Source organism: Dryas octopetala, chromosome 9, assembly GCF_963921425.1.
Source record: "Dryas octopetala chromosome 9, drDryOcto1.1, whole genome shotgun sequence".
In the NCBI taxonomy this organism is placed as follows: domain Eukaryota; kingdom Viridiplantae; phylum Streptophyta; class Magnoliopsida; order Rosales; family Rosaceae; genus Dryas; species Dryas octopetala.
Genome location: NC_141374.1, coordinates 16759797 through 16785870, shown reverse-complemented (window position 1 = coordinate 16785870; position 26074 = coordinate 16759797). Strand labels below are relative to the sequence as shown.

The following is a 26074-nucleotide window of genomic DNA, read 5'->3' as shown; positions in this document are numbered from 1 at the left end:
ATTTTGGTGTGCTACCTATTGCTTCTAGTTTGCTTCCTATTGCTTCTAGTATGCGGTGTAATGGCGGCATAGGGTGATGACCTCTCGATCTCAAGGGCGTCAGATCATCTGTTTGTATGTTTGTTGTGGGGATCATAGCTTTTGGTATTTGAGAGAGAGAGAGAGAGAGAGAGAGAGAGAGAGAGAGAGAGAGAGAGAGAGAGAGAGAGAGAGAGAGAGAGAGAGAGAAGAGATTATATATGATTTCTTGGAATTGAAGTTGGAACTTTGTGACAGATTGCTTGCATTTGGTATACATTTGCATGTTGAGAAACTCCATATAAGTGGGAAATAATGTGCATAAAATAGCATGCACGTTGACATTGGAGAACAGATTGCCGAAAGGATAGGTTGTAATTACCTGTGAATTGTAAATTATATTACTAAGAATACTCAAAGGATGGTTTGGGATGACAACTGACTTATTAATAATGAATTAAAACCTGAAATAACATGTAGAAAACAAGATTATATCATAAGTGATAAGTCTGTCCATATGAACAACATGAGGGAATCAGGATTCAATTATGAAAAAAACACTAAGAGGTTGACATTTCCACTACTGAAAGTAGCTTCTATGACCAAATTCACTCATTTTAATTAGCTTTCAGTGGGGTTTTTTTTTTTTTTTTTTTTTTCTCTTAAATGAAAAATAGCTATGCCTGCTTACTTGTGCATAAGTAGCACCTCTCTAATGAAGGTGGGCTCCACTTGTATAGATAATACAATCTCATTCAAATTCAAATATTCAACCTCTCTAATGAAGGTGAATAGGTTGATTCTTTCGAGCCATGAGTTGTTTTCATGCTTGTATTTGGTCTAACAAGTATTCAGATTAAGCATTTGGGTTTATTGCATGTGGAATTGCTAATATTGGGTATCAAGTGTTGTGTGCAATCGAAGCCTATATATATTGTGTGTTTTTGACCATATGTATATGCTTAGTCCTTTATCACGTAATGAACTTAATTTGTCATAATTAATATTCCTGGGAAAATTAAGGCCACAATGTTGATATATATTGATGATCTAAAGTACCACTGTCATTCTTTTTGTTATAAATTTGAATGAGTTTCTTAGTTGACATAATCATTCCAGTGAATACAATACTCATCTATATTCATTCAACTATTTAAGAATTGAAGCTCCTTGTTTCATGGATGGTATTGAATGGACGCAGATATAATTGCGCAAAGGCTTTATTGCAAACAAAGTTCAGCAACCATTAGAGAGATCTTCAATAGCAAAAACCAGAAAGGTATATGCAAAGATTTTCTCCACCACTTATTTTTCTACAGAAATGAAAAGATGAAGCAGCTAGAGTGCTAGACACAGATAAACTTTTACTTGGATATGGGTCCATTTTGTTTAATAAACTGAAGGAGTTCCACAAGCTTGTCATAAGGAGGGTGTAATTCTTTCACCAACTGATGCTCGTTCAAAGCTGTAACCCATGAAAATAGCAGTGGATTCCTATCTGGATCCATCATTTTGACACCCAAGACTTGTTCATGAGCTTTGTGAGGGCCAAATGTTGCAACCATCAATATGTCTAGGAGTCCCAAACTCTCGCCGTTAGTGAAAGAAGCGCCTCCTGGAAGATACTCCTTCATTCCTTCTTCAAACACTTTCAGTCTCTCAAACACTTCCTTCAGAGCTTTTTCTTTTGCTTCACCATGACTTGTCAGCACTCGGCTCATGCTCTCGAACAACTGTATTAACGAAACAAGTTAGGATTGGCCATTATTTGCATGTATTGATGTTATAGAGTAGCATTGTCTCACCTGTTGATGGATAAAACTTGCCCAGAATCGAACTTTGGCTCTTTTGTATGGATCTTCAGGCAGGATCCTAGGTTCAATTTTCCAAGTTGTGGACAAGTACAGGGACCTTCTTATGAACTGGATTGTACTTAAGGAGCAGTTGGCTCTTGTTGCTCAAATCTTCCTCTATGTACTCATAAGGTATGCCTTTAAGTCTGAGGGCCAGTTCCACCCTCTTAGAGTAAGTACTAGCCCACATTCCATGTAGTTTTATTCTGTTTTCCTCTTCCATCTCTCCTTCTCCAAGTAATGGCCTAGATTTTTGGGTTCAGGTTTATGAGGCTAATTAACCTTTATATAGATCTTATCATGTACCTTTTGTCATGTTTTGGTGTGAGTTGCAAGCAAAGATGCTTTTAGAGAAATTAAGGAAGGAATTCTTTTAAGTTTGACCATGTTTTCTTGCGCAATAAGATTAAACGCATTATCTTACATTTCTCTCTCTCTCTCTCTGACTTTTTGCTCTGATGTTCATTTTCTCTCGTTAACTTGTTTGACAAATCTGTCTAAAACATAAGAATGCTGATCTCAACTTTTCAGGTGAGTGGAGCCTCAGTCCATATCAATAGTTGTGCAGTGCTAGACATAAAAACAAATGGTTATACAATTTTCTTGGTCATAAAAATATTAGTAGTGCACTTTTCATGTGAAGTTGTGATATAAAAGAACATCAAAAGAATTCTTCCATTTACCAAACACTGGTGATAAGCTCATTGACCAGAAAAATGCAGTTCTTATCTTCTTTTGTTTCTTTTGGTCAGATTAATAGTTATACATTCCTTCAAGAAGCCATTATTAAACATTTATAGAGCATTTCCATAGGAGTTCAAATTATCTTACAACATTTCCATGAATAACTTACAGCTAATTGTACAAAAACGTTGTCTTTTTCTGTTCGACTTTCTTTCAGAAAGTTTTAGTGGACTATTTTCATGTGTTTAGCGTTTGCATCAATGCTGCATGTTACATTGTAGGTCCTCTGTTTATCAAAAGTCAACATCGTAACATTTTTCATATCTGGATGACCACAGCTCCTTGAGGAAGAGGGAACTGATCCATTGGTTAGTCAATGACCCTTGTCACAAATGCAATTTAATTAAAAGAAATCATGGTGATGTTCTTTTCACATGACCAAAGGGAATATGAAATCCTAACAAAGGGTAGCTATATGGATACAACTATATTCATTATTTTTCTATGAGATTATATGACGATCAAAGTAATATTTTAAGAGCATATTTTTCTTCAGAATGGATTGTTTCTATTCCTTTTGTAGGATGATTTCTTTATAAAGACTTGACAGACAAGTTAAGAAGATAAGTGGAACTGTATATAAAGCTGCTAGTAACATGTTACTCAATAGTATCTCCAAGCGAAAACTGAGAAAGAGAGTGAAAGAGAGATGGAAGAGGAAAAGAAGGTGACTCTGCATGGATTGTGGGCTAGCCCTTTCTCCAAAAGGGTGGAACTGGCCCTGAAAGCAAAAGGCATTCCCTTTGAGTTTGTGGAAGAAGATTTGATCAACAAGAGCCCATTACTCCTCAAATACAATCCTGTTCACAAAAAGGTTCCTGTACTTGTTCACAATGGAAAGCCTATTGCTGAGTTACTCATCATCCTCGAATACATTGATGAAACATGGAAAACTGGTCCTACACTTGTGCCTGAGGATCCTTACAACAGGGCCCAAGTTCGATTCTGGGTCAGCTATGTCCACCAACAGGTTTATTTAAGTTGCATATGCATTGAGTTCTCTTAATTTGTCAAAGAAATGAGCTTTCTAGGCTAAAAAAGTGGACTAATGATTACAAGTTTTGAGTTCAGGTATTTGAGACTATGGCCTTGGCATGCAGGTCTGATGGAGAAGTACAAGAGAAAGCCATCAAGGAATTGTTTGAGAAATTAAAGACGAAGAGGGCATCAAGGACTTTTTCCCAAATGGCAAGCCTTTTATTGACTACAGTACGAATTTGGGACTTCTGGACATTGTGATGATTTCAGCATTTGGCCTTCATAAAGTTCAGGAAGATGTGCTTGGTATGAAAATTATAGACCCAGAGAAAAATCCACTTATATTTTCTTGGATTACAGCACTAAATGAGCTGCCTATGGTGAAAGTCTGAAAGAGTTAACCCCTCATGAAAAGCTAGTAGCAGTTCTTCACTTTTTCAGAAATAATGCCCTTAATAAATCTCCTGCTGCTTGACCTTGTCATCTTGTGCTAGTCTACTAGGTTAACATTTTTCTAAGTAATAGAGGCACCAAAGTGGACTTCAAATTTTGGATATTAAATGATGTCATAGATGACATGACAAATAAAAATGAGGCCAAATCCAAAATTTGGAATATCTTTTTGGTGTTTGAAGAAGTACTCTTATTTCCTCTGCCCCTGTATTTGTATAATAAGCACCAGTGAGAAGTCAGCTATCTTGTCCCCAACCTCGTGGTTCTTCTGTTTTTGTTAATAAGCATAGACAAATATCGTGCCTATTTGTTTGGGTTATGCTGGCCAAGTTTCTTACCCTTAGCTTATTGTGATTAGGCCACTTGTATTAAACTCTGTTTTGTATTTGAAATTCTATTTGCAAGCAAAGTTTTTCTTTCAAGGCATTAAGTCTTACTACTGAGTTATACTCAAGTTCATTGTATCTGCTTGTTTCTATTGAAAATCAATTTTTATATGCATAATTAACCCGTTAATAGTCTACATTGACTTTGTCTCTAACAAAAAATCAAAAGTGTATGATTTGTCTTGATGAATTAGCATGGTATCAATTTCCAATTTCTTATGGAGCCTAGATGGTCAATTTTGTTCATCTCATCAGTCATCATCAATCACTGCCTGAAGTGTCTTTACTGTTTTCTTTTCTTAAGTGTGTTCACTGTCGTTTCTTTGTCATCATACAACAGTAAGTATAATTTGTTGAAAATTTGATATCAGATCTCAAATCAACAAAATAACTTCACCCTTTAAAAGAAAAGTCATATATTACTCGGATCAAAGTAGTAAAGCAACTTATTTCATATATTTTATTCATATGGAATAACATCATAGAGGTTCCACAGTGCAACCACATCTAACACATGCAAAAGGGTCACACAAACAACATCAACAACAACAACAACATGGAAACACCAATGGATGTAATTTTAAGATTAAGATGCATGAGGAGGATTGATGAAACTCTGTCTCCAGGGCCCAAGAATTGCCACTATCTTTTCATGAGAAGGGGTTGTCTCTTTCACCACAGGCAGCTCTCTCAGAGCTTCCACCAAAGAGAATAGCAGAGGAGTCCTCTCTGGGTCTATAATTTTCAGACCAAGGACTTCTTCTGTAGCTTTAAAAGGGCAAAGCACTGAACTTGCTACAACTTCTAGGAGCCCCAAATTCTTAGCCTCAAAAGTTGGAATCCCATCTGGAAAAAAGCACTTGATTCCCTCATCAAGCACCTTCAGTAGTTCATAAACCTGATTCAGGGCTTTCTCTTGTGTCTCCCCCTCAGTTTTAATCACTGTCATCATGATGTCAGAAAACTGCACTCAATAACTCACAAACATTAGTCTTTGTATTAACAACACAAGTTTTTGACCAAAAAAAAAAAACACAAGTTTCAACAAAAGCTAGAATGGAGATTGGAGGCTCACCTTTGAATGGACAAAATCAACCCAGAAGCGGACTTGTGCCCTTTTGTAGGGATCCTCTGGGAGAAGGTGAGGACCATTTTTCCAGGTATCTTCAATATATTCAAGGATGATAAGGGACTCAGCAAGGGGCTTTCCATTGTGAACAAGTACAGGAATTTTCTTGTAGACAGGGTTGTACTTGAGCAGTTCTGGGGTCTTGTTCTTGAAATCTTCTTCCACATATTCATAGGGTATGCCCTTCACTTTAAGGGCTAGTTCCACCCTCTTAGAGAAAGGGCTTGCCCACATCCCATGTACTATCACACTCTCACTGCTTTTCCCTGTCATCTCTCTCTTTCTCTCACACTTCTTGCTTTGATTCTGAGTTCATGATACTGCAATTCTTCTTTATATAGAGATCTAACCAATGTTAGGCAGATGGCTGGCCATATGACATTTCAACTGTACAACTGCGCCACTTCCCTAGTCAAAAAGACAACTCATAAAATTGGTACTACAAGTCTACAATACTAAAGTAAGTACAAATTTTCTTGGTCTGGACTCTTGACTCTTGATGCATAAAATAATTGGAAGGTAACCAATTTTTGTGGGAGTAGTAATTAATAAAAAGATTGGATTATATATGATTTCTTGGAACTTGTGAAAGATTTGCTTGCATTTGGCCACTTTTGTCAAACACTGACTGAGTCAAATAAAAAGAAAAGGGGAAGCAAAATTGCATATCTTTGGAATGAAATTAGAGATTGAGGTGCTATCTACGTTTTATTCTAACACGCGGATCACATCACACGATTATTTTTTACTTGTAAATTAGTGTAGAATGCATGACAATGCATTCTACTTAATCTATAGTATATTTATTGTTAAAATATAATATTTATAATTTTTAGGTCACTTGGTTTATTTAGTTTAGTTTCATTTTGTTTTTTTTTTTTTTAATTTTGTTTGTTTTGAATTTTCTTCTCTCAAATTCTCTTAGTTTTTCTGGTATATAAAACTTTTATTTGTCTAAAGTGTAGTGAAAATATGTTTGTAGTTGCAATTTCAGTTTGCAATTTCAGTTTAGTACTTGCTGAAGCTATTTGGGATGAGTTAAACTTGTATTAGTTTCAGTTTTTAATTTTGTGTGGGTTAGACTTGTGTTAGTTTCATCTTTTATTTGGATGTGTTGGACTTGTATTAGTTTTAAGTTTTTATTAGGGTTACATGCAATTTAAATTTGTCAATAATTTAAAATTAAGACCATCTTATATTATTTTGTAATAAAGTTTTTGTAACAAAGAGGCTTTATTTATTTTTTATTTATAGCTGTATGACATCATAAGATAATTACATTAGACAGCCGCCAAGTAGGACCGTCCTTAAACCACACATGGAAATCTGAAAACACAAGTGCATGCATAGCAAAAGTGTGTAAGGATTCGTATCTAGATATTTTAGTTTATCAGTCGTCTCATGATCACTATTTTATCAATGAAGCACCTGTTTAAATTATAGCTATATTATCCGTAGAATGTGTGATTAGAAATTCGCAAAATAGTAAATTCACTTGAAACTCAAAATTATATGCACAAAAAAGAAAAAAAGTAAAAACGATGTCAAGAATGGGATTCGAACCCATGCCCTTTCGGACCAGTACCTGAAACTGGCGCCTTAGACCAACTCGGCCATCTTGACTGCTTGTGTCAGATGAACGGCTCTATTATTATTATTTGTTGCTACATGCTGGCCACGCACGAGTATCAGTTTATTACCGCTTGATTGCGTTTCCGCGTTTCTTCAAAAATGATCAGTCACTATGCTCTCCCTCTCCTCTGTACGAACCCAAATGAATTCTCTGCTCAATATTCAATTCCCCTCCAAAATCTCACTCTCCACTCCCAATTTCCTATCCTCGCTTGCCGTTGTTAATCACCCATCTCTTTTTCCCAGCGAAGACGACCAAAGTCCAAGTCTTTTTGACCCCTCTCAATTATTCAATGATTATACAAAATCAAGACAGTGTACTGTAAGAAACACTAAAATCTTACACACCCATTTTCTCAGAATTGGTTTATTGCAATCCAATATGTTCGTCGCGAATTCTTTACTTGATTCGTACTGTAAATCCGCTGCCATGGTTGACGCACTGAAGTTGTTTGATTTAATTGCTGACCGAAATGTTATTTCATGGAATATCATGATTTCGGGTTATAACCAGAACTCGTTATTTGAGAAATCATGGGAGATATTTTGTAGGATGCGTTCTTCCGGTTTTGAGCCTGATGAGTTTACCTATGGGAGTGTTCTTTCAGCTTGCACTGCCTTGCAAGCTCCTATTTTGGGTAAGCAGGTTTATTCACTTGCAATGAAAAATGGGTTCTTTCCGAATGGATACATTCAAGCTGGAATGATAGACTTGTTTGCTAAAAATTGCAGCTTTGAAGATTCTTTGAGGGTGTTTCATGATGTTTCATGCCAGAATGTTGTGAGTTGGAATGCTATTATTTCTGGGGCTGTGAGAAATGGAGAGAACAGGGTTGCTTTGTATCTTTTTCGCCAAATGTGTCGTGGATATTTGTTGCCAAATAATTTTACGTTTTCTAGTGTTTTTACTGCCTGTGCTGCACTTGAAGAAATTGAGATTGGGAAGGTAGTTCAAGGGTGGGTGATTAAGTGCGGTGCAGAAGATGTCTTTGTTGGAACAACTATTGTAGATTTATATGCCAAATGTGGAAAAATGAATGAAGCTGTCAAGGAATTCTTACGTATGCCAACCCGTAATGTGGTGTCTTGGACTGCCATCATTTCCGGTTTTGTGCATAATGATGATCCTATTTCTGCCCTCAATTTTTTCAGCAATATGAGAAAAATGGGGGAGAAAATAAATAAGTACACTGTAACTAGTGTACTTGCTGCGTGTGCTAATCCAATTATGACCGAAGTGGCAATCCAAATTCATTCTCTGTTATTTAAAACTGGGTTCTATTCAGCTGCAGCTGTAGGGTCTGCTTTAATTAATGTGTATTCAAAAATAGGAGCAGTTGATCTATCTGAGATGGTGTTCATAGAGATGGGGACTATAAAGGATCTGGGTACATGGGCTGCAATGATATCTTCTTTTGCCCAGAATCAATATTATGGAAGGGCAATTGAATTGTTCCAGAGAATGTTACAGGAAAGTGTGAGACCAGATAAGTTTTGTACTTCTAGTGTCTTGAGTATCATAGATTGTTTGATTCTAGGGAGACAGATCCATAGCCACACTCTTAAAATGGGGCTGGTCTTTGATGTTTCTGTTGGTTGTTCTCTTTTCACAATGTACTCAAAGTGTGATAGTCTAGAGGAATCTTACAAAGTTTTTCAGAAAATTCCTGACAAAGACAATGTTTCATGGGCCTCAATGATTGTTGGTTTTGCAGAACATGGATTTGCAGATCAAGCCCTTCAGTTATATAGAGAGATGCCATCTGAAGAAATTATACCTGACCAGATGACTTTAACTGCAATTCTAACCGCATGTTCATGTTCTGCTTCTCGTTCCTTACTGATTGGTAAGGAAATTCATGGTCATGCTCTCCGTGCAGGAGTTGGAAAAGATGTACTTGTTGGTAGTGCAATTGTGACCATGTACTCAAAATGCAGTGCTCTAGAATTGGCAAGGAGAGTGTTTGATATGCTTCCCCAAAAGGATCAGGTTGCATGCTCTTCCTTGGTTTCAGGGTATGCCCAAAATGGGTACATCGAAGAGGCACTGTTGCTATTCCATGATTTGATGATGGCTGATTTGACCATTGACTCCTTCACAATTTCATCCATTCTTGGGGCCATTGCACTTTTGGATAGTTCAAGCATTGGGACTCAACTGCATGCCCACATCATGAAAATTGGCATCAATTCAGATGTTTCCGTTGGCAGTTCACTAGTGACAATGTACTCAAAATGTGGAAGCATTGAAGATTGCCGCAAAGCATTTGATCAAATTGAGAACCCTGATTTAATTTGTTGGACAGCAATGATTGTGAGCTATGGTCAACACGGGAAAGGTGCAGAGGCTCTAAGAGTCTACGAGCTTTTGAGGGAACAAGGAATCAGACCTGATCCAGTGACTTTTGTTGGAGTTTTATCTGCTTGTAGCCATAACGGATTGGTTGAAGAAGCTTATTTCTATTTTAATTTGATGGCTAAAGACTATGGAATAGAGCCTGGTTTTCGTCACTATGCCTGTATGGTTGATCTTCTTGGCCGAGCTGGAAGACTGAAAGAGGCTGAAAGGTTCATTAACAATATGCCTTTTGAACCTGATGCTTTCTTATGGGGAACACTGCTTGCTGCTTGCAAAGTACATGGAGATTTGGAGCTTGGAAAGCTAGCAGCTGAAAAGGTTATGGAGTTGGAGCCATGTGATGCCGGCACATATGTATCCCTTTCAAACATATGGGCAGATGTGGGCCAGTGGGAAGAAGTCCTGAAGATTAGAAGCCAGATTAAGGGAACTGGTACGAGGAAGGAACCTGGTTGGAGCTTAGTGTGAACTACAATTATGCTGCTATTGGTTAGTCTCACCGGTCAGTGATTTTGATCTTTTAGCTTTGAACTTTACACGCGAATTACAGTAAAAGTCAACCAACAAAAGGAGTGAGCAAATCAGAACAATGGACTTCAAGAAATAAGATATTCAATGGTTCACTTTATGCTGCATACTTTTGGATATATTCTCATTCTTATGTTTACATGATTTAATTGTGTTGTTTGATTCATACAACCTTTCAAATGTTCCCAGTGCAGGAATAAAATGAAATATGCAAGTTTCAGAACGCCATTTTCTATACTAGTCTACCTTTTCATTGCTTGCAATTTATGAATATACCTTTGAACAAAAGAAAGAAGATTCAGGTGAACCAATCATTTCCAAAATTTAATGGTATATAAAAAGGTTGGCATGTTAGGTAAACAGTAAACTGTTGTGCTTTGCTTCAGTTTTATATATGAATGCATGTGAGAAGCCGATTGAGAAATGCAATACTATTATCAATCCTTTTTGTTTTAAGAATATTTGTCCATTCATTCTCTGTTCACAATTTTCAATTGACCCCCCAAAGTCTGCCTGCCATATATCTCATACAAAAGCAACATTCATATCATGATCTATTCCATAGTCTTTAGCCATTGAATTAAAATAGAAATAAGCTTCTTCAACCGTTATGACTACAAGCAGATAAAAGTCCAACAAAAGTCACTGAATCTATACATTGGTGGTTGACATCTGATATTTGAGAACAGAGAATCACTGGCTACAACCAATCCCTTTTATATAATAATGCCTGTTGAACCTGATGCTTACCATGGGGAACACATTGGTGGTTGACATCTTCTCATTTGCTTTGTGCGACTAATTTTTTAAGCATGCAACTGAAGCATTCTGAATTAAAACCTGAAATAACATGTGAAAATCATGATTATAACCTGTCCATACGAAAAACATGGGGGATCGAATTCATTTATGAAAAAAACACTAATATCTTATCTTGGTTGATATTTCCACTACTGAAAGTAGCTTCCATGACCAAATTCACTTATTTTAATTGCTTTCAGTGGTTTTCTTCTTCTCTTAAATGGAAAAGTAGTTACACCTTATTTGTTCTTTATAAGTATGAACAGATAAAAATCAGAAAATTTAGAAACACAATATCAAGACCAAAATCAGAAAAAACAACCTGTATGCTTCCTCCAGTTATACAGAGGCACAAAAGTATGTCAGATGGCCTTCGTTATAAGCAGGCAACAATTTCCATACATGGCACTCTTGGGGCAGTTTCTGTTAAAACAGCTAAAGCAATCTAGTCATTTTCAGTTTCATTAAGGTAGATAAATTAAAAACAGCAGGGATTATGTATCATAAAAACCGAATGTTCACTGTCTTTACAAGAGACAATTATTTAGCGATGACCTTTCCTCAATACCAACTTTGTTCTTAGAAGACTTAACTATTTAATGTACAAGTTGGTTTCAGAAGTCCCCAAGCATGGTACTCAGGTGTGTCAATATTCAATGTCTCCACCAAGTTCTGCGACAAATATGGCTGTAAATGGGAAATAGCAATACTTCAATGAGCAAGCTATGCAGAATAAAAACCAAGCAGTAAGAGTAAAGCGATGAACAAGAAGTACCAATGGTTCAGCAGTAACTTACCAGAGCACTGGTCCAAAAGCTTGTTAGTTGGGATTAGTGCCATACCAAGAAGTATATATATGCTCCCTAAATGAGCAAATGGATTTTTCACGACTCAAGGACTTCGTTGTGAAGTCATGGGAATACCTGGTTTGGGGCTCTTTTTCGTTTTCTTAACTAACTTTTTATCTCTAATTCCATCATATAGACTTTCATAGGCATAATACGTTATATGACCCTTCTTCAACAAACTTTCTACAACAATCTTAGGTGCTGCTATTTCCTTCTTATCAGCCTCAAAGATTGAATTCACAACCTCAGGAACAATGCCTTTGCGCACCATAAGGTGGATGATACCAACAGCCTCATGAACTCTATGCTTCACACAAAGACAATTTAGCACCCTTCCAAATGTCACCAGTGATGGTATGATCCCCTTCTCAATCTTTTCCAGGAGGAAATTGTACCCAGAATCAGGATTTCCTGCTTTACAGAAACCATCAATCATGACACGGTAAGTGAAACAGTCTGGTGCAGTGTCATTGTCACCCATCTCACAAAATAGCTTCTCTGCCATGCTAATATTTAACTTTTCACAGAAAGCATTGATCATGATATTGTATGTTGCTGTTGTATGAGATATATTATAATCTTGTTTCATTCTTCTAAATAGGTGGTATGCTCCATCCAAATCCCCATTGGCACACAAACCATTCATCAATGTGCCAAAACAAACAATATCTGGAGTCAAGCCCTTGTTTCTTATTTCCTGTAGCATGTCCAAGGCCTCACTTACTTTCCGGGATTTGCAAAGGCTCTCTACAAGTATGTTATATGTGATGATGTTAGGAATACACCCCTTCTCCACCATTGCTTGGAAGGTGTGCACCACATCCTGATATTTTGAGGCCTTGCAAAGGCCATTTAGCACAGTATTATACGTGATCACATCAGGAGTAACACCATGACTCCACATGCTATTTATTACCTCAATAGCATTATCCAGATTCAACTGTTTGCAGTAGCCATCTATTAATGTATTAAAGGTAAATATGTCTGGAAGGAATCCTTTGGCAATAGCATCATTCACGAGTTTACTGGCATCAGATACATAACCCATCTTGCACAACCCATTTATAACTAAATTGTAAGTCCATATATTGGGACTGCAACCATTTTCTGACATCTCATTCATCAGTTGCAAGGCTTGCAAGATAAGCCCATTCTGTGACAACCCTTTTACCAATGTGTTATAGAAAACAATATTAGGCTTTAATCCCTTTCCCAACGCCTCATTAAATACAGCTATGGCACGATCTATGTCACCTTCCTGGCTTAACCCCTTAATTAAAGCACAATATGTGAACTCATCAGGTACAAACCCCTTGAAAATGGCGTCACTGAGAATCTTATCTGCTTTCTGTATCATACCCAATTTGCAATATCCATCAATAATACTGTTGTAGGTAAAGTCATTAGGCTGAAATCCATTGTTCACCATCTTACGCAAATAGCGCTCTGCTTCTTCAACCTTGAAGTTTTTACACAAGCCAAAGATCAATGTATTATATGTGACAACATCGGGAGTTAGGCCTTCCATCATAAAACCATCCAACATTCTGACAGCCCCATTAAGTGAACCTTTTTTGCAAAGCCCTTGAATGAAAATATTGAATGTAAACAAATTTGGAGACACACCCCTCTTCAGAACCTTGTTGAGAAGTTTTTCGCTTTCTTGGACATCCCCCTTCTTGGACAGGGTATGTATAAGCTTATTAAATGTGGTAACACTGGGACATATACCTTGCCCAAGCATGTCTTCAAACAATTCAGATGCCTCAATTCGATAGTTCTCTTCATAAAAACCACTGATGACTGTACAATATGCAACAGAATTGAACTCACACCCCTGGGAAGGCATGTTATTAAGAAGCCTCAATGCAGCATGAGGCCTACTAGTCCTACAGAAAGACTTTATTCGTATTGTATAAGTATACACATCCGGAGCAATCCCGTTATCTCTCATCTTCATATACACTTTATGGCCTTGATTGAAATACCCATACTCAACCAATATATTCATAATTGCATTATAAGATTGAACCGATGGCTCGCAATTATAAAAATCCATCTTTTGAAACACATCAACAGCTCCTTCAATCTTTCCTTTCCTTCCATAATTCCTCATGGCTCCAATGTAAACTCCTTCTAGTAAGCTATTATCGATATTCATCCTCATCTCAGCAAGCACACGCTCCATGGCTTCAAACTCACCATGAAACCCAAGCTTTTCAACCATACATTTGTAAGTTAATAATGTGTGCTTAAACCCATCTTCCTTTTTCACTGAATTGAACATTTCAAGCGCTTTGAGGGGATCCTTTTGACATTGTACAACAGCAGCAACATGCTTAGGAAGTAAAGCACGATTCATTACAAAGTTTGAAAGCTAGTAGATGATACCAATATAATCCATAACCAACACGACTTTGAAGCTTTTGTAAGCCAGTTTTGACTGTTTTTCACTTGCTTCAAGCTTGAGCTACCCTGAAACCACAAAAAAGAGAAACCCAGAAAACAATATCACTCAGTTTCGATTTAGCTACACAAGCTCATCAGTATTATTTACTTAACTATAATAAAACTCTTAAAACTCATCAATATTATTTACTCAGTTTCAATTTAGCTACCAGCTGGAAATCAGAGAAAAATTCGCTTCTTTGTGTTTTCTCCGCAATCTCAGAATAAACTGACCAAAAATTCATTTGCTTAACAGAACATTTTAACAGATATAAAGCAGCGAATGCATTGCAATATAAAGTGAAAAATCTCCAAGTAAAAGAACAATTACCTGAAATATAAAGCAGCGAATGCATTGCAATACGTAGAAATGGATTTGCCGAGAACAGGGACGTAAGCATCAAATTGGGGCAATTAGGGTTTCGAATTGAGGAATTGAAATGACTGCACAGAAGGTTCCTCTGCAGCGAGTGTTGGTTTGGTTTGGTCCAGTAACGACTGTTATCGTGCCATGTCATCTAATAACTGGGACCCATGATTCATTATCTCCCTTTCTGACGTGGCAAGATCATATATATAAGCTGCATGAGCCCTCGTGGTAGAGCGCACTATCCTATCATCAAAATTACCCCTTCTTTGCCAGACCGGTCTCGTCTCTGGGCATCGAAGCAGAGAAAGTGAGAGCGAGAGAGAGAGAATGGAAGCGTCTGGATTATGGCTGGAGAAGGCGTTGGTGGATCTATGCCAGAAGATGGAAACGGGTTTGGGTTTGGATAAGGATATGATTTCGGGCTTAGTGTCCTACTGTGAGCTCGCTGATCCTCGAGACGCCAAAGAGTACCTTGACGTAAAGCCTTTCTCTTCTACTTAAACTTTGTCCTTCTTTCTTTTTCTCCTACAAATTTGTATAAATTATTAGAATCAGTTTGCCTGAAACACAGTAATCGTGGTTATATTACCCTTCATTTTTTTTAATGATGACCCAGTTCCTTGATTATTGCATATTGGGTTTGATAGGCACCAATGGGGTTCTAATGAAGAAGTGTGTTCACTGTTTTTTGGGCAATTTAAATATTAATGACGGTTGATAATTGGAGTATACCAAAAGAATGGCACACAATTTGCTCCAGACCAATTAGTTTTATTTCCTTTTGTTTTATTGGGTTCTTGTTTTGGACTAGATTGTAGATAAGTGTTAGTGTATAAGCTTTCATCTATTTGAGGGTGTGTGAAGTTTAGTGTAATGAGCTTGGACATGTCTAAGAGAGGCCACTTTGGACCTTCAAACGAGCTATTATGGTCGTTTCTTGAGATACTAAACTGAAGCTTGTTTAGTGTTATGAAGCTTTGAACCTGCTTCAGTTCTGTGTTATGAAGTTTTTTTTTTTTTGGGTAGAGGTTTTGTGTTGTGAAGTTTTGCTTATGCATGGCACTGAATTGAAGAATGAGATATTTGCTTCTGTTGTTCCGCTGCATGTAGAACCACATTTGATGTGTTACGTATATAGCCCCCTACCCTTATATGTGTAGCCTTTACTAGGAGCATCTACTATACCTGAAGCTTCTTGCACGTTAAGATTACTGTGTTTTCCTATGCAGAACATAATAGGGGAGGTAGTGGGTAAATCTGTGATTGAGGAATATTTACAGAAAAGAGGTCGTGTGGATCTTTGCAGCAGTACCCCAGATGTTCCAAAGTCAAACTTACATGCCTATGTTAAACCACCCTCAAATGAAGGTTCTGTAAGTGGAATCAAGAAACAATCGAGAACGCCAAAAGTGGCTAGCGTCCCCAGTAATCAGGCAGCTTCCAACCATCAGGAAAGGATGGTTTCAACTGAGACCAAGGAGTCAAGAAACACAAATAATACGAACCAAGGCAATTCTAAAAAGAAGAAAGCTGGGAAAGTTGTTTCTCTTGCAGAGGCAGCCAAAGGATCAATAGTATTCCAACAGGGGAAGCCATGTACATGCCAAGCCCGTCGCCACAGACTGGTGAGCAATTGTTTATCTTGTGGGAAGATAGTCTGTGAACAAGAGGGAGAGGGGCCTTGCAATTTTTGTGGAGCTCTTGTGCTGAGGGAAGGAAGCACATATGCTGGTCTGGAGGAAAGTTTCACTCCCGTATCAGATGCTGAAGCAGTAGCTGAAGCTTATGCAAAAAGACTTGTTGAGTATGATCGAGACTCTGCAGCACGTACAACAGTTATTGATGACCAAAGTGATTACTATGAAATTGAGGGGAACAGCTGGTTGTCAAAGGAGGTATGTAATTTCTACCTTTGTTGTTGTTGCAAGCACATATGTTATCAGTGTATGCACTTTAAATTCACATGCATCTCCTTTTCCTCCCTGTTTATTGCTTCCAGGAAAAGGAACTTCTAAGAAAGAAGCAAGAGGAGATTGAAGAAGCTGAACGGGCCAAACGAAGTAAAGTAGTTGTGACTTTTGACTTGGTTGGCCGCAAGGTTATAAATCTTTGCTAATTGACTCGTATGTTTTATGAGTTGGATTTGTTGCTGCATAAATGTTTCTAATGAGTACCGCTGCATGAAACTTGCCACAAGTAGGTTTTGCAAAAGAAAAAGAAAAAGGACCTGTTCAAACTTACTTTCTTATTTACCACTCACTAGCTCTAGTAGTTACATCTGTCATGTTGCTTACTTGCTTTTTGCAGCTTGGATCTTTGCATTATCTAAAAATGTATTTTTCCCCTTTAACATTTGGTGATCTGCAGGTCCTTTTAAATGAAGATGAAGCTTCTGAATTGGAATCAGAAAGCAGAATATTGAGACCACGAGATGAAAGGGAAGTGAACCGGATTAAACCAAATCCTAATCTTAAAGTACAACCACTCTTTGTGGATCCAGGCCCTAGTAAGAAGCCTATTCAAGGTAGGCAGGCAAAAGGCAGAAAGGAAAACAAGGGCAAGGGCTTGTGTTTGGAGATAACTGGGAGGGTGCAGCATGCCAGCAATGAATTAAAAAATTTTAAGATCGACAATCAATTGGAAACAGCTTCAGATGGAAAGTTTTCACAAGGGCCATCTGTAAGTAGGGGTATGCTCAGCGATGATGGAGAATGTTCTCTAGATTACGATTAAGGCAGATTCTGGGGTTTCATTTTTAACCGTTGCTCCAATTTGTTAAAGTCACATGGCCTGCTTTTTACTGGTGTTTTGGGATGAGTAAAAATAAAGCAGTTGAACGAAATATGCGAGTTTCAGAATGCCATTTTCTATAGTAATCTACCTTTTCATTGCTTGTAACTTATGAACATACCTTAGAACAAAAACAAAGAAGTCAGGTGAACCATTTCCAAAATTTTATGGTATATAGAAAGATTGTTGTGCTTTTCTTGATCAGTTCTATATATCAATATATGTACGCATGTGAGAAGCATATTGGGTGTATTGATATGCGATACAAGTATTGATCCTTTTTGTTTTAAGTATATTGTATTCGTTCATTCTCTGTTTTCAATATACCATTTACAATTAGAGCAGATGAAAAGCAAGAAGACATCACAGGGATTCACACAAACTTTTAACCCATGATACTCTGTTCATTCTCTGTCTTCAGCTGACAAATTTAGAACAGTTTCTTATCTCTGGGCCGTTATTTCACATGAAGTATGTTGAATTCACTTAAAGCCAGATAGTTTGAGATGGTTAGTATCATCCCTTGAACCATATCAGTAAAATATAACAATCAGCATATCAATTTAGCAAAGTGCATATCTACCACGTCCTAGTGCTCAAAGAATACACTGAAACTAGAAGCGGTTCAAATGGTCTGAAAAATTGGACCTTCATATTAAAGAGGAATCTTGTCTAAACTAGTTGCTGCTCGAGACAAGGGAAGTGACAGGCCCATCGTAGCTGATGAATTGAACAATTCATACTCTGTTAATCTGAAATTGAGCTTCTACCTGCAACTTTCGAAGCTTTCCTGGTTGCCATCAAGCTCCGTTCATTTAGAACGTCATCCCACCTTCCTGCATCAGCAAGAATGTTGGAAGAAGTAACATGATCTTCAGCACCATGCAATGTCTTTAGGTCTGTGAGTCCACTAACCAAACATAGCCCCCTCTCAAAATCAGCATGAACTCTGCAAGCATTAATCAACATCCTCCAAACAACTGCATTTGGTTCTATAGGCATACTCTTCACAAACTTGTGGGCCTCCTCTAGCCTTCCTGCTCGTGCAAGCATATCAATGATGCATCCGCAGTGCTCAATCCTGGGCTTGATATGGTAGCAGTTGCACATAGCATCGTACAAGTTCAGACCTTCCTCACTCAAACCAGCATGGTCGCATGCTGATAGAACACCAATGAATGTAACAGAGTTTGGTTCAACTTTCTCAGCACACATTTTCTTGAAAGCAAGAAGGGCTTCCTTTCCTTCACCATTGATGGCATGACCCACTATGATTGAAGTCCAAGAGACAACATCTTTCCTAGGCATCTTAGCAAACACAACTTTAGCTCGAGTCATGCGCCCACATTTTGCATACATATCTATCAGAGCATTTTGCAGTACAATACTCCCTTGAAGATCATTACTACTCTCTATATAGGAATGAATGTCAATACCATGAGACAAATCCCCCAAGTTTCGGCAAGCTAAGATTAATCCTACCATTGTTACTTCATCTGGCTTTAGCTTTCTAGATTGAATCTGATTGAAGAGCCCCAATGCCTCTTGATTATGCCCACATTCGACATACCAATGAATCATAGAGTTCCATAACACAATATTTTCATGTGGAAATTCATCCAAAACGTTTTTAGCACACGCTATTAATCCACATTTGGAATACATGTTAATCAGCGCTGCTCCTATTGCTACTGTGATCTCTGTTCCACTAGCGGTCATATACCCATGAACCAACTTCCCCACATCAAGATCTCTACTATTAGCAGCAGCCAAAATCAAACTAATCAATGACACTCTATCAAACCCAGCATTCCTTGCTCTCATTTCTCTAAACAAAAACAAAGCTCTTCTACAATCACCAACCCCAGCATACCCTGAAATCATTGTATTCCACGAAACCAGATCCCGCTCAGGCATCTCATTAAACATGCTTGTGGCTTCATTCATATACCCAAACTTCAAATACAAATCAATAAGTGCATTACAAACCTCATTTACCAAATCCAAACCCGTCTTACAACAGTATGAATGAAGTGCCTTTCCCACAATAAACTCATCAAGTTCTACACACCCTGAAATCAAAATAACCAAAGTAACATAATTTGGCTTCAATCCCAAACCAAAAGCGCATTGCAAAACTTGATTAAACAAACCCAACCCCGCTCCGAGCAGATTGTTCTTCACAAACCCAGAAAGCATACAATTAACAGTTACAACCGTTTTCTGAGGAATTCTTTCAAACATAATGCAAGCATATCCCATTAAACTCTTGGAACACGAATAAAAATTAAGTATACTGTTCAACAAATTCACATTGTAATCCAAAGCAAGCCTAACAACATGACAATGTACAGATTTCCCTTCTCGCGTAGCCGATAATTTGGTACAAGCTTTGATCAAAGAAGCAAACACATAAGAATCACAAACCGGGTCATTACGTTTTAGCCTTTGCATGGCTTTGAAGAAAGAGAAAACCCGAAAAGGGTCGGTATCTAAGTTGAGTCTGCGGACCATGATGGGCCATGTGGACGCGTTGGGTGGTTGTGTGTGGGTGAATAAGGCAGTGGCATGGTGAAAAGTTGAAGGGCTTGAGAGGGTGAGGTTTAGGAGTGAGAGAAGGCATGAGGGGTGTGAGTAGAGGAGGCCTGTGGTGGTGAGCTGGGCTTGGATTTGAAGGAGGTTTTGTGGGGAGAAGAAGCAGGTGTTTTGGTGGAGAAGATGGGTCAGTCTTTGTGTTTGGAGGTGAAACGAGGGGCTCATCAATCAAAGCAATAATTTTGCTATTATGGCACCTGCTTTTATTCCTTTCTTTCAACCACACAAAGATAAAAGCTTTAGAACAGTAATAGCACAAAAGCTCTTTCCTTTTGAGCTTGTGAGCTCTACATTACCCAATATCTTACTTGATGATCTAATTCCAATTTTCCCCAACAAATTAGCCAATTCCTGATGAATCTACAATTGGTAGCATAATAGTATTGTAGAACAAGTGAGCTCTTTTTTCTACTTCTTTCACTCACTAAAAATAGAACCTTTTTCTGTTTCAACCCAGTGTAGAAAGATACACTAGACCAATTATGCAAATGATTGTTAAAAGGGTTAATTAAGAGACTACATTAGAGTCTACACATTATGTTGTGTCCATGCTTTGGTTATATGGATGGTGTATAATTTAGTGCGAAGTCCCTATAGGCTCCTATGTCCGCGGGACCCAACTGATTGGAAACTAAAATGGCGGGATCTGATTGGATTAAGCATCACCCCAATTTGCATTAAACAAAATAATAATAAAACATGCGATCTTAAGTCTAACTAACTAGAATCGAAACAGTGCAAACACAGAGAAAGAGACTCCGTTTCTCGGACTTATCGTACTTGTTCTGTTCGCAGTAGCCTGTAGGTTGTAGCCAGACACAACCAAAGAGAAAAAAAAGCCACCCACATCTCATCCCTTTCTCCATTTTACCCACTACCCACAATTTCATATACATTTTTGCTCACGAAATTCTCTCTCTCTCTCTCTCTCTCTCTCTCTCTCTCTCCCTCTTCCATTGTCTTTGGCTCTGTCTTCTCTTATGGATTGTGAAGGATGAAGATGCATTTGATTTGATTGGACCCACATAGATTGTCATTGCCACTCTCTAAGATCCGTAAGAGTTCTCAATTCTTTTGATTTAGATATGAGTTTTCATTCATTTGGTACTTGAGTCCTCTCATACCCAAGATGAGATATTTACCTTGCATTTTCTGATTCTTTTAAAATGGGATTTAATAGAAAGTTTTATTAGTTTATTTGAATCTCATTTCGTAGTTTGCTTTTGTTCTTGATTTTGTTCAAGCATCTGTAATTGTTGGTTAATTTCGAGTTTGTGAGACTCTCTCTGAGAAGAAAAGGAAAACGGGAACAAAAATAAAACAAAGGAATTGCAATTAGATAGGATTTGATGATTTATTTTTCAGTCAATGTGGTGAAACACGTTAATTGAGCTTGCAAGCTGTGTTAGTCTTAGCTGTGTTTCAATATTTATTATTTATTCAAACCATGAAGGCTAGACTTAGAATAAGAATTTTTGATTGATAGAAATCATAGAATTGTATGGAAAACGCTAGGGCGTCGCAAAAGTGTACAACAGAACACTGAAGTATACATCAAATTGAAAAAGTGAACTGGGGAAAAATCTTACAAATAACAATGAGACGCATGAGGGCTCTTTAACTCATAAAGTCTCCTCAAGATATTATTCTTGAAATCCTTTGTAGCATGCTCAACCCCTTCGATTGTTCTTCTATTTGTATTCTGTATTGAACAAAAATTACTAGAAAATGCATAATGGAATCATCTTCAATTAGTATTGAGGTTAATTTTGTAACCTATCATTTATTATAAAGTTTAATTTTCTAATTTTGATTTTATAATTTACATATTTCTTAGCAACTTGTCTTAACAACCTGTTTTATGGCCTTTGGCTGTTATTAGTTGGCTCCTTATTATATACTAGCAATTTGTACATGGCAGTTCTCACCAGTGACATGTCGGTGACTTGTTTACATAAGTTGTACTACTTTTCCTTTCTATTTTTATCAAAAAGAACAATATACATCTGTGCTGTGCACACACAGACAGCAGGCTGTTATTCCCCCCCTCCCCCTCTGGGAGTTTTGTAGCGATGGAGTTTGAATATGAAATGTCATATATAATGTCTAGGTTCATATATACTTTTCCTAAGATATTTAAGGATCTACCCTATACTTTCAGGCACATCATGGCGACAAAAGGGAACTCAGGAGACAACAGAAGTCGAAGTTCAATGTCAATTTTCATTGTAGCTGGTCTGTGTTGTTTCTTTTATGTATTGGGTGCATGGCAGCGAAGTGGTTTCGGAAAGGGAGATAGCATAGCTTTGGAGATTACCAAACAGACAGACTGCAGTGTCCTTTCCAATCTGAATTATGAGACCCATCATGGTGGTGATGTTGGGTTTGATGATTCTGAAGAAGTTGTCAAGGAAGTCAAACCATGCAACGATCGCTACATTGATTACACTCCCTGCCAAGATCAAATGCGGGCAATGACTTTTCCTCGAGAAAATATGAATTACAGGGAACGACATTGTCCACCTGAAGAAGAGAAGTTGCATTGCCTTATTCCAGCACCCAAAGGATACGTGACCCCGTTTCGATGGCCCCAAAGCCGTGACTATGTACCCTATGCCAATGCACCTTACAAGAGCCTGACAGTTGAGAAAGCTGTACAGAACTGGATTCAATATGAGGGAAATGTGTTTAGGTTCCCAGGTGGCGGAACACAGTTTCCTCATGGGGCAGATGCGTATATCAATGAACTTGCAAGTGTGATCCCAATGGACAATGGGATGGTTAGGACTGCATTGGATACTGGATGTGGGGTAACTTAAATATCCCTTTTTTCTTTTCACTTTTCCACCCCTTTAATCTGCCTGGCTGTTCATAGTGCATTTCTCAAATACAAACATACATTGTCCCTCTTTGGCATTTACATCCCAATTCTCAAATATATAGCATTTGTTGCAGATTGTCTGTTTTTTGAAATGCCATCTAGTATCATATTTATGTTCACCCTTTTCTCTGATGGGTGAACTGTTAATTTGATTATGTCTTATCTGTATCTAGCCCATTAAACTTATTTATTTGTGACTTATATTTATTTATTATTATTTGATTTGTTGCCATGTTGGTTCGTGCTTCATAGGTTGCCAGCTGGGGTGCTTACCTTTTTAAAAAGAATGTTATAGCCATGTCATTTGCACCAAGAGACTCTCACGAAGCACAAGTTCAATTTGCTCTGGAAAGAGGTGTTCCTGCAGTTATTGGCGTTCTTGGAACTATAAGGCTGCCATATCCTTCTAGGGCCTTTGACATGGCTCACTGTTCTCGTTGCCTGATTCCATGGGGTGCAAATGGTGATTTTAGCCTTCTAGCGTACATACATTCATACATATATACACACACATCTCTACACCCACCTTAAAAATATGAACTTAGTTGAGCATAGTCTAGACGTTGGCTCTGCTGAGGCTGCCTTGACTAATTAGGGCTCGTTGTTTTCTAATCCAGCTCTCAAGCCACTTGTCCTTGCTCACACTGCCATAGATTTTGGCATTTAACAAATGACTTGCCTTGTTTTTTATGAAGTTCAGGATTTCCATAATTTTTTATTCTTAGATAACGATATCATTTATGACACGACATCATCATTGGACTTCTTCTGCAGATGGAATGTATATGATGGAAGTTGATCGAGTTCTTAGACCTGGTGGTTACTGGGTGCTTTCTGGTCCTCCTATTAACTGGAGGAATAATTATGTTGCATGGCAGCGTCCTAAAGAAGAACTTGAGGAAGAACAGAGGAAGATTGAAGAGACTGCGAAACTTCTTTGCTGGGAAAAGAAGCATGAGAAGGGTGAAATTGCCATCTGGAGGAAACAAACAAATAATGAATGTCATCATAACCAAGATCCTCAGCCTACTCTGTGTGAATCCATGAATGTTGATGATGTTTGGTATATTACTTAATTTGATCTTCTTTAAAGTTCCTTTTGCTGCTTTTCTTGTCCCAGTTACTATTTATAATTTGTCTGTTTTATACAGTAAAGTTTCTTTAAATTTCATGAATATAGATGGAAGCAAGAGGAAAATTATAGAATGGAATATGTAATGCCTGTTTAAAATTTTTGGATAACAAAGAAAATCTATTTTAGTTGACTGGCGAAGAAAACTTCATGTGGTGCATTTAATTAGTTTGAGAGAAAGATTCATGTAGGCAACCTGAAGCAGTTGGAATTAAGTCTGAGTTGAGTTGAGAAAGAAAATGTTGAATTGTATAGCAAATAATTTCATATTGCTTCCTGTTATTGTAGGATTTTTTCTTTTTGTTATGAGTTTAACTTGATGCATTTCTTTATCATGTTTCGAAGCAGCATTTAATCTTTTACTTTTTCCTAGGTACAAGAAGATGGAGTTGTGCGTAACTCCTTATCCTGAGACTACTGATCCCAATTTGGATACCGGTGGGGCATGGAAGCCATTTCCAGAGAGGCTCAATGCTTTACCTTCCAGAATATCTAGTGGGTCCATCCCTGGAGTATCTGCTGAGACATACGAGGAGGACAACAGGTCATGGAAGAAACATGTGAATGCTTATAAGAGGACAAACAAATTTCTGGATACAGGAAGGTATCGCAACATTGTGGATATGAATGCCGGTCTGGGAAGTTTTGCTGCTGCTCTTGAATCTCCCAAATTGTGGGTTATGAATGTTATGCCTACAATAGCTGTGAAAGACACTTTGGGAGTTATATTCGAGCGTGGATTGATAGGCATTTATCATGATTGGTAATTCTCAAACATTGCATTTCTGTTTCAATGCTGCTGTGACAATCATTTTGTCAGGCTGGATTCTGAATTTTCGGAGGATGAGGATTTAAATAAACATATCCTTTTGCAATCCTTTTTAGTATTATTTTACTTTATTTATGCTGTTTTCCTGGCATGCTATTGTTTATTTGATAATCTTTTTATTTTCCACCAGGTGTGAAGCCTTTTCCACGTATCCAAGGACATATGACCTTATTCATGCAAATGGTCTTTTCAGCTTGTACCAGGATAAGTAAGTCTTTTTCGACCCTGCTTCTTGTTCTATTCCAACCAGAAACTAAGGTTCATTGTTTGTAAGCGATCCCTTTTTTATTTTTTATTTCAATTTGATGATTGGCTACACAATAGAAGATATGAAATATCCCTTCCGGCCTTCCCAGATTTGGCATGTGAATGTTTTTTGCAAGTAATCAAATGTAGTTGATCTTTTTGTACTGATAAAATGTCAATGCAGGTGTGATGCTGTAGACATTCTTCTGGAGATGGACCGAATTCTACGGCCTGAAGGAGCAGTGATATTGCGAGACCAAATGAATGTGCTGGTGAAGATAAGGAAAATCATGAGAGGAATGAGGTGGGTTACGAAAATGGTGGATCATGAAGATGGCCCTCTTGTTTCCGAAAAGGTATTGTTTGCTGTAAAACGGTACTGGGTTGCAGGTGAAGGCAATTCTACATCCTCAGATTGAATAACAAATAAAAGGGACAATTCTACATCCTGGGCATCCAAGCAAGTTCTAAGCCAAGGAACCTGTCTTCTACATCATTTTTGTTCATTGCCTTGTTCCCCCCCTCCTCTCTTTTTTCATTTGATTAATTGAATGATTTTTTTTTTTTTTTGGTTTCCTCAGTCCTTGAATATTACATTTCTACAGCATTTTCTTTTAAATTAGTTTTTAGTTTCTCTTTTTTAACATTTACTTGTAGATTGACCCATGCGACCCAGTGGATTAAACTAATGATGTAATTTAATCATTTTTAGTGAAAAAAATTTCTCTTGATAATAGTATAGATGAGAGTAATATCATAAAATATATAATAATAATATTAGTGGAAATTTCATCCTGGTCTACTTTTCCTAGACGATTTTCAATGATGAGTGCAAAGAGGCGAAAATAGTTTTACAATCAGATTAAATATCAAGCATGCATTTTAGAGTTCGTCTATAGTGTGAATTTGTATGTCATTCGAACAAATTCAATAGTTCACAAATCTAAATTCTAGTATGGAAAAACAAACCTATGGCATATGAATTCACATTATAGATTTTTCCCAGGCTTATTTGCGCCAATGCCTCCTGAAAGTAACTTCGACTTTCAATTTG

At 37.6% G+C, this 26074-nt stretch overlaps 6 protein-coding genes, 1 non-coding gene and 2 pseudogenes across 9 annotated transcripts; 4 read left to right on the top strand and 5 right to left on the bottom strand.

Moving 5' to 3' along the window:
* Positions 1–1382: 1382 nt before the first annotated feature.
* Positions 1383–2094, bottom strand: LOC147274951 (glutathione S-transferase U9 pseudogene; annotated as a pseudogene).
* Positions 2095–2849: 755 nt separating this feature from the next.
* LOC147274950 (glutathione S-transferase U9-like) lies at positions 2850–4476 on the top strand (annotated as a pseudogene). Its single transcript, XR_015124262.1, has 3 exons — positions 2850–3022; positions 3139–3585; positions 3687–4476. The product of XR_015124262.1 is annotated as a glutathione S-transferase U9-like (transcript).
* A 389-nt stretch (positions 4477–4865) lies between these two features.
* Positions 4866–5986, bottom strand: LOC147274949 (glutathione S-transferase U9-like). Its single transcript, XM_086257556.1, has 2 exons — positions 5508–5986; positions 4866–5396 (listed from the first exon to the last, which is right to left on the bottom strand). The coding sequence occupies exons 1-2, from the start codon at positions 5832–5834 to the stop codon at positions 5019–5021; spliced, it is 705 nt and encodes a 234-aa protein (XP_086113682.1). The 5' UTR covers positions 5835–5986; the 3' UTR covers positions 4866–5018.
* A 1117-nt stretch (positions 5987–7103) lies between these two features.
* Positions 7104–7184, bottom strand: TRNAL-CAG (transfer RNA leucine (anticodon CAG)). The gene has a single exon. It is a non-coding gene; the product is annotated as a tRNA-Leu (tRNA).
* Positions 7185–7231: 47 nt separating this feature from the next.
* Positions 7232–10300, top strand: OTP87 (pentatricopeptide (PPR) repeat-containing protein). Its single transcript, XM_086227542.1, has one exon. The coding sequence runs from the start codon at positions 7306–7308 to the stop codon at positions 10018–10020; it is 2715 nt and encodes a 904-aa protein (XP_086083668.1). The 5' UTR covers positions 7232–7305; the 3' UTR covers positions 10021–10300.
* Positions 10301–10608: 308 nt separating this feature from the next.
* Positions 10609–14599, bottom strand: LOC147274946 (Pentatricopeptide repeat (PPR) superfamily protein). Of its 2 annotated transcripts, XM_086227368.1 has the most exons (5): positions 14509–14599; positions 11679–14204; positions 11475–11568; positions 11204–11304; positions 10609–10920 (listed from the first exon to the last, which is right to left on the bottom strand). In XM_086227368.1, the coding sequence occupies exon 2, from the start codon at positions 14089–14091 to the stop codon at positions 11773–11775; it is 2319 nt and encodes a 772-aa protein (XP_086083494.1). In that variant the 5' UTR covers positions 14092–14204; positions 14509–14599; the 3' UTR covers positions 10609–10920; positions 11204–11304; positions 11475–11568; positions 11679–11772. The 2 variants fall into 2 exon arrangements, with proteins under 2 accessions (XP_086083494.1, XP_086083493.1); XM_086227367.1 differs by having other exon boundaries at positions 11204–11568.
* A 215-nt stretch (positions 14600–14814) lies between these two features.
* Positions 14815–17630, top strand: LOC147274945 (transcription regulator/ zinc ion binding protein). The gene is made up of 4 exons (XM_086227909.1): positions 14815–15024; positions 15777–16442; positions 16547–16645; positions 16915–17630. Exons 1-4 carry the CDS (start codon positions 14875–14877, stop codon positions 17278–17280), a joined length of 1281 nt encoding a protein of 426 aa, XP_086084035.1. The 5' UTR covers positions 14815–14874; the 3' UTR covers positions 17281–17630.
* Positions 17631–17763: 133 nt separating this feature from the next.
* On the bottom strand, positions 17764–20172 carry LOC147274944 (putative pentatricopeptide repeat-containing protein At3g05240). The gene has a single exon (XM_086227908.1). It carries the CDS (start codon positions 20095–20097, stop codon positions 18085–18087), a length of 2013 nt encoding a protein of 670 aa, XP_086084034.1. The 5' UTR covers positions 20098–20172; the 3' UTR covers positions 17764–18084.
* Positions 20173–20677: 505 nt separating this feature from the next.
* Positions 20678–25625, top strand: LOC147274943 (putative methyltransferase PMT2). Its single transcript, XM_086257029.1, has 7 exons — positions 20678–20987; positions 22094–22742; positions 23066–23276; positions 23588–23876; positions 24319–24708; positions 24905–24982; positions 25205–25625. Exons 2-7 carry the CDS (start codon positions 22101–22103, stop codon positions 25437–25439), a joined length of 1845 nt encoding a protein of 614 aa, XP_086113155.1. The 5' UTR covers positions 20678–20987; positions 22094–22100; the 3' UTR covers positions 25440–25625.
* The last annotated feature ends 449 nt before the right edge of the window (positions 25626–26074 follow it).